Source organism: Panulirus ornatus, chromosome 11, assembly GCF_036320965.1.
Source record: "Panulirus ornatus isolate Po-2019 chromosome 11, ASM3632096v1, whole genome shotgun sequence".
NCBI lineage: Eukaryota > Metazoa > Arthropoda > Malacostraca > Decapoda > Palinuridae > Panulirus > Panulirus ornatus.
The window spans coordinates 47404454-47411953 of record NC_092234.1 but is presented as its reverse complement, the minus strand read 5'-3'; the positions used below and the strand labels follow the sequence as shown (position 1 = coordinate 47411953).

Genomic DNA, 7500 nt, shown 5'->3' with positions numbered 1-7500 from the left:
CCCCCTCCTGACCCTATCTTACCGCAACGTAAAATGACAAAACGTTTTCTATCCTTAGAGGTAAAGCACTAGATTTGCCCCCTAAGGAAACGTAGTTCTTCCTGGGTTAATTAACCATGCGAAACGTTGTTCGTCCTGGGCTACATAACTATATACAATGCTGCTCATCCTGGGTCAAATAACTATAGGAAACGTTGTTCATCCTGGGTTAAATAACTATAGGAAACGTTGTTCATCCTGGGTTAAATAACAATAGGAAAAGCTGTTCATCCTTGGTCAAATAACTATAAGAAACGTTGTTCATCCTGGGTCAAATAACTATATGACGTTGTTCGTCCTGGGTTGAAAAAAAAACCTAGAGGAAACGTTGTTCGCCCTGGGCATAAAATAACCAAGCCCATGTGTACATACCAGAGGAAGTTGTTCATCCTAGATTTAAATAACAAATTATGTACATACCAGAGGTCGTTGTTCATCCTGGAGGGAGGGGAGAGAAGACCTCGACGTTGACCGTCCTGTAACGAAAAGAAAAATCGGGTTAGCCTGGGACGCGCCCGCCTAATAACGGATCTACCGGCGGCTGGTCACGTGACCTGGACTGCCTGACCGTATTGGTCACGTGACCTTATCTTATTTTGCTGTGGTCACGTGACCTTATTATCTTATCTATCATCTTATTTTCATGACATTTTTGACGCGTTACATCGAAGGCGGAAACTTTAAATAATAGTTTTAGTCTATAATGATATTCATATATATATATATATATATATATATATATATATATATATATATATATATATATATATATATATATAAATGCATAGATAGATAGAGAGATAGATAGATATATGGTAAACAAGATACTTATACTACAATATGTACCACGTTATATAACATAAAAGTCTTAAGTAGATATACTTAGAAACGAGATAGACGGTACACCCAGGCCACAGCTGTTGACGGTACCTCCAACCACAGCTGTTGACGGTACCTCCAACCACAGCTGTTCACGGTACCTCCAACCACAGCTGTTGACGGTACCTCCAACCACAGCTGTTGACGGTACCTCCAACCACAGCTGTTGACGGTACCTCCAGCCACAGCTGTTGACGGTACCTCCAACCACAGCTGTTGGCGGTACCTCCAACCACAGCTGATAACGGTAACTCCAGCCACAGCTGTTCATGGTACCTCCAGCCACAGCTGTTGACGGTACCTCCAGCCACAGCTGTTGACGGTACCTCCAGCCACAGCTGTTGACGGTACCTCCAGCCACAGCTGTTGACGGTACCTCCAACCACAGCTGATAACGGTAACTCCAGCCACAGCTGTTCATGGTACCTCCAGCCACAGCTGTTCACAGTACCTCCAGCCACAGCTGTAGACGGTACCTCCAGCCACAGCTGATAACGGTACCTCCAACCACAGCTGTTGACGGTACCTCCAGCCACAGCTGTTCACAGTACCTCCAGCCACAGCTGTTCACAGTACCTCCAGCCACAGCTGTTGACGGTACCTCCAGCCACAGCTGTTCACGGTACCTCCAGCCACAGCTGTTGACGGTACCTCCAGCCACAGCTGTTCACAGGTACCTCCAGCCACAGCTGTTCACAGTACCTCCAGCCACAGCTGTTCACAGTACCTCCAACCACAGCTGATAACGGTACCTCCAACCACAGCTGTTGACGGTACCTCCAACCACAGCTGATAACGGTACCTCCAACCACAGCTCTTCACGGTACCTCCAACCACAGCTGATAACGGTACCTCCAACCACAGCTGTTCACAGTACCTCCAACCACAGCTGATAACGGTATCTCCAGCCACAGCTGTTGACGTCCTCCAACCACAGCTGTTCACAGTACCTCCAACCACAGCTGATAACGGTATCTCCAGCCACAGCTGTTGACGGTACCTCCAACCACAGCTTATAACGGTACCTCCAACGACAGCTGTTCACAGTACCTCCAACCACAGCTGTTGACGGTACCTCCAGCCACAGCTGTTGACGGTACCTCCAGCCACAGCTGTTGACGGTACCTCCAACCACAGCTGTTCACGGTACCTCCAGCCACAGCTGTTCACGGTACCTCCAGCCACAGCTGTAAATGTTAACCCCCTCCACAACCACAGCTGTATATGGTAACCACCTCCCTCACCTTTCCCCTCCCCCTCTCCCACAGCCACAGCAGCTACCGGAGCTGAGCGACTTGTGTCATATGCCAGTCACGTATGACAGTCCTCCCCCCCACCACCCCCCCCTACCCATAACCCAACCCCCCCCACACACACAGATGGAGGGGGGGTGGGGGTGTGGAGAGAGACCTGACGGGCGTGATGAACCCCTCGCGAGACGTTGAGAGAGAGAGAGAGAGAGAGAGAGAGAGAGAGAGAGAGAGAGAGAGGGAGAGAGAGAGAGAGAGAGAGAGAGAGAGAGAGAGAGAGAGTCTTGCTATCAAGGCACGTGCATGCCACTGTACATCAGGTCTAGATCCGTACCGTCGTGTTCAAGAGGTCGTACCGTCGTGCTCAAGGATCGCACCGTCGTGCTCAAGGGTCGTACCGTCGTGCTCAAGAGTCGTACCGTCGTGCTCAAGGATCGCACCGTCGTACTCAAGGGTCGTACCGTCGTGCTCAAGGATCGTACCGTCGTGCTCAAGGGTCGTACCGTCGTGCTCAAGGGTCGTACCGTCGTGCTCAAGGATCGTACCGTCGTGCTCAAGGGTCGTACCGTCGTGCTCAAGGGTCCGCACCGTCGTGCTCAAGGGTCGTACCGTCGTGCTCAAGGATCGTACCGTCGTGCTCAAGGGTCGTACCGTCGTGCTCAAGGGTCGTACCGTCGTGCTCAAGGATCGTACCGTCGTGCTCAAGGGTCGTACCGTCGTGCTCAAGGATCGTACCGTCGTGCTCAAGGGTCGTACCGTCGTGCTCAAGGGTCGTACCGTCGTGCTCAAGGATCGTACCGTCGTGCTCAAGGGTCGTACCGTCGTGCTCAAGGGTCCGCACCGTCGTGCTCAAGGGTCGTACCGTCGTGCTCAAGGATCGTACCGTCGTGCTCAAGGGTCGTACCGTCGTGCTCAAGGGTCGTACCGTCGTGCTCAAGGATCGTACCGTCGTGCTCAAGGGTCGTACCGTCGTGCTCAAGGATCGTACCGTCGTGCTCAAGGGTCGTACCGTCGTGCTCAAGGGTCGTACCGTCGTGCTCAAGGATCGTACCGTCGTGCTCAAGGGTCGTACCGTCGTGCTCAAGGGTCCGCACCGTCGTGCTCAAGGATCGTACCGTCGTGCTCAAGGGTCGTACCGTCGTGCTCAGGGGTCGTACCGTCGTGCTCAAGGATCAATCTATCTACCATCAAAAAAATCGTCTATCTATCTATCGGTCTTATCTATCTATCCAAAGCCAGTAGATAAGACAATGGGTAACATGTCTACGATTCCTTTCATCCATTTATCTTTAACTAAACGCGTAAACAACGGCCATTGTCACGTTAAACGGAATCATTAATTAATTAACATTCTATTTATTGTCTCGATAAATGAGGAATAAAATTCATCTCAGATACAGTACGGGCGACCAGAGAGGGTGGATAGATAGATGCTTTTCATATCTATCGATAGTAGTAGTAGTAGTTATTTTAATCTTTTTTTTTCATTTAAACGCCCACCATCCCCTTTATTCGGGACAAGACAATGCGATAAAGCAGTTATATCTAGGGGGGGGAGCAGATGTTGTGGGGGGGAGGAGGGGGGAAATCGGATGGGAGACAACTCTCTCTCTCTCTCTCTCTCTCTCTCTCTCTCTCTCTAATGAAATGCTACCATAAAGTTAAGTTACACACACACACATACCTTAAATCTAACTTAAAAATCTATAGGAAAAAATAAAGGTGACTCCTCAATATTACTCTCAAGTCTATATATATATATATATATATATATATATATATATATATATATATATATATATATATATATATAGAGAGAGAGAGAGAGAGAGAGAGAGAGAGAGATAGGACAGATAGATAAATAGATAGACATAGAGAGATAGATAGATAGAGATAGATAGATAGATAGATAGATAAATAGAGAGAGAGAGAGAGAGAGAGAGAGAGAGAGAGAGAGAGAGAGAGAGAGAGAGAGAGAGAGAGAGAGAGAGAGAGAGAGGACAGATAGATAAATAGATAGACATAGAGAGATAGATAGATAGAGATAGATAGATAGATAGATAGATAAATAGAGAGAGAGAGAGAGAGAGAGAGAGAGAGAGAGAGAGAGAGAGAGAGAGAGAGGACAGATAGATAAATAGATAGACATAGAGAGATAGATAGAGAGAGAGAGATAGAGAGAGAGAGAGAGAGAGAGAGAGAGAGAGAGAGAGAGAGAGAGAGAGAGAGATAACTACCAATTTGCACACATAACTTACAATATTCAGGCCATATTTGCCTCAAGTCTCGACCGACACAAATGGGCAAGACTCAACCCCCACGTAAGGAACACTGGCCATATAAGTCCATGTTTTTTTTTTTTACCCTCCACCTTCGAGAGAGAGAGAGAGAGAGAGAGAGAGAGAGAGAGAGAGAGAGAGAGGCCGCGCGCTACCAGCTCTCCAGTGTATTTCATAAGACGATCTTTTCGTCCTACTTCAGTGGCTTTCGATTTCCCAATGCAGGGAAGGGAAGAAAAAAAAAAAAAGAAAAGAAAATAGAAGGACACACGTTCGCCTCGTCTGGCATTCCTCCCGAGCAACGGGCGACAGCGAACAAGTGAACAGCGGCCATTGAACGCCGGTATTGGGTAATGGCAACTTACCAGCGAACACACCCTAAAATCTCAGCCTACGTTCGGGATGGTCAGTATCTACAACAAAAAACAATAATAATTACGATTCTAAAATCAATAAATTAAACTAATTAAAAAAAAGATATTGGGAGGTTAATGACTGGGGGATTAAGAGAGAGAGAGAGAAAAAAAAGGGGTTTTAATTTAAGTCGGTAGGGGCAATGGCGCTGGATAAAACGATTCTCTGTGGAGAATCATCGCCAGCCATCTGTGAGCTGTCAAAGTCCGCACCCCGCTTTCCCCGCCCGCCCGCCCGCCAAAATGACCTTGCCACACAACCAGGCCATTTCATTCTCTGATAGTATCACCCACGGAACTCTCATACCTTAATTAAATAAAAAACGAAATTCCCCATCACAAATCAATCTAATCTGGCGATCCCAGTCTGATATAAAAAGCGACCGGGAACTGAAATTAAATCGAGAATATAAATTCGTTATCTTGCACCTCCAACAGGTACCGGGGTGGAGGGGGGGGGTGATGGTGGTGGTGTACAGCTGTCACGAACAGGAGCGATAATTTACGTTTCTGCCGCTTGCTGCCGCTGTAGCTACGCTCTACATCCACCACAGAAACCGAAGGAGAGTCAAGTAATTCCCTCCCCTTCCATTCCTGTATTTCTTGTGGTCGCTGAACTTTTCGCGTTTTTTTTCCCCTAAAAAGAATGAAAAAAAATATACATTCACCGGCACCTGCGGCATGACCGGCGCCTACCTCCATGAGTCATGCCAGGCGTACCAACACCACCCCACGAACAGGAGGAGTGAGAGGGAAATGGGGGGGAAATAATTATAATCCCGATGACCACGCGACATAACAGCAACATCTCAATACTATTCGAATGAGGGAGAACGACGTGACGAGGTCAATCACGCACGAAAGACCCGCGTCGGGCGGAGGGATATTTCAAACTGAGGCAGGTGGGTGGGGAGCGCGAGAGCGGCCGGTTGGCAGCCGTGGGGCCTGGCCCTCTCGTCCTCCCTCCTTCCTCCTCCTCCTCCTCCCGCCACACAAACCGTCTGATTCACCCCGCGCGCCGCCGGGGAGAGAGAGAGAGAGAGAGAGAGAGAGAGAGAGAGAGAGAGAGAGAGAGAGAGAGAGCATCATGTACAATAAACACAGGTGTACGATTACTCGGTTCTCTCTCCTACACACACACCAGAGGGGGTGTCGGTCATGAACCTACTTGGGTATTCGATTACCCTGTGCGTCGTGAGGTCACTATGGTATTCGTAATACCTTTATCTATCTATCTATCTATCTATCTATCTTAGCCTATCGCTGGGAATTATCTATCACCAGGTCAAGTCCTGGGGTTACCCATGACCCCCTCCTCCCCCTCTATCCAGGGCCTCCCCCTCCTGCAGCAGAACCCCCGAGCCTGCGCTCCTTACAGTAGCTGGGCAATGTACTTGAAGGTAATCGGTCATGTACTTAAAGGTAATCGGTAATGGACTTGAAGGTAATCGGTAATGTACTTCAAGGTAATCGGTAATGTACTTCAAGGTAATCGGTAATGGACTTCAAGGTAATCGGTAATGGACTTGAAGGTAATCGGTAATGGACTTGAAGGTAATCGGTAATGGACTTCAAGGTAATCGGTAATGTACTTCAAGGTAATCGGTAATGTACTTCAAGGTAATCGGTAATGGACTTGAAGGTAATCGGTAATGGACTTGAAGGTAATCGGTAATGTACTTCAAGGTAATCGGTAATGGACTTGAAGGTAATCGGTAATGGACTTGAAGGTAATCGGTAATGTACTTCAAGGTAATCGGTAATGTACTTCAAGGTAATCGGTAATGGACTTGAAGGTAATCAGTAATGGACTTGAAAGTGATCGGTAATGGACTTGAAGGTAATCAGTAATGGACTTGAGGGTAATCGGTCACGTACTTGAAGGTAATCGGTCATGTACTGAAGGTAATCGATAAAGGTAATCAAAAATGTATCAAATGTAATCTGTAACTGTATCGATATACTGTCAATAAATGAAATAATAATTCCCTTGATGGCGCCTCGCTTGAGGAGGGGGGGGTTCAAGATTACGTTTCATTATCCAAAAAAAAAAAAAATGTAACCGCAAATACAATATAATTTCCTTTGTTACCCGACAGTAATTCCACTGGAGAAAATCAATTTAAAAAAATAATCTTGAAATTCATGAATATATTATTTTAATTGGTGTTTTCGATGGAGTCATCCAATGCCCTTGCGATTATATATATATATATATATATATATATATATATATATATATATATATATATATATATATATATATAGATAGATAGATAGATAGATAGGTAGATAGATAGACAGATAGATAGATAGATATTTGGAATGGAGCGAAATTGGATTTTTTTTTTTTAGAGAGAGAGAGAGAGAGAGAGAGAGAGAGAGAGAGAGAGAGAGAGAGAGAGAGAGAGAGAGAGAGGCGTGCGTCGCCCCACGGGGCGGTGGTGGGGTGGGGCCGGCCAGGGCCAGACTTCCATTCTCAAAGTGTACGTCCGTCCTTGGCTACGTGCGTGCTGCCCCTGGCCAGGTCGACGACCCCCCCCACCCCCCCGTGACCACGACGGTACGACCCCATGAGTAAGACGGTACGACCCCATGAGTACAATGGTACGACCCCATGAGTACGATGGTACGACCCCA

The 7500-nt window shown here is 47.1% G+C and overlaps 1 protein-coding gene across 1 annotated transcript in view; it reads right to left on the bottom strand.

Moving 5' to 3' along the window:
* The window catches only part of cib (thymosin beta cib), a 271621-nt gene that overhangs the window by 252878 nt on the left and 11243 nt on the right, over positions 1–7500 (bottom strand). The window contains exon 2 of the mRNA XM_071666911.1: positions 460–515. Within this exon, the coding sequence (XP_071523012.1) occupies positions 460–515 (56 nt within the window). The remainder of the gene's footprint in view (positions 1–459; positions 516–7500) is intronic.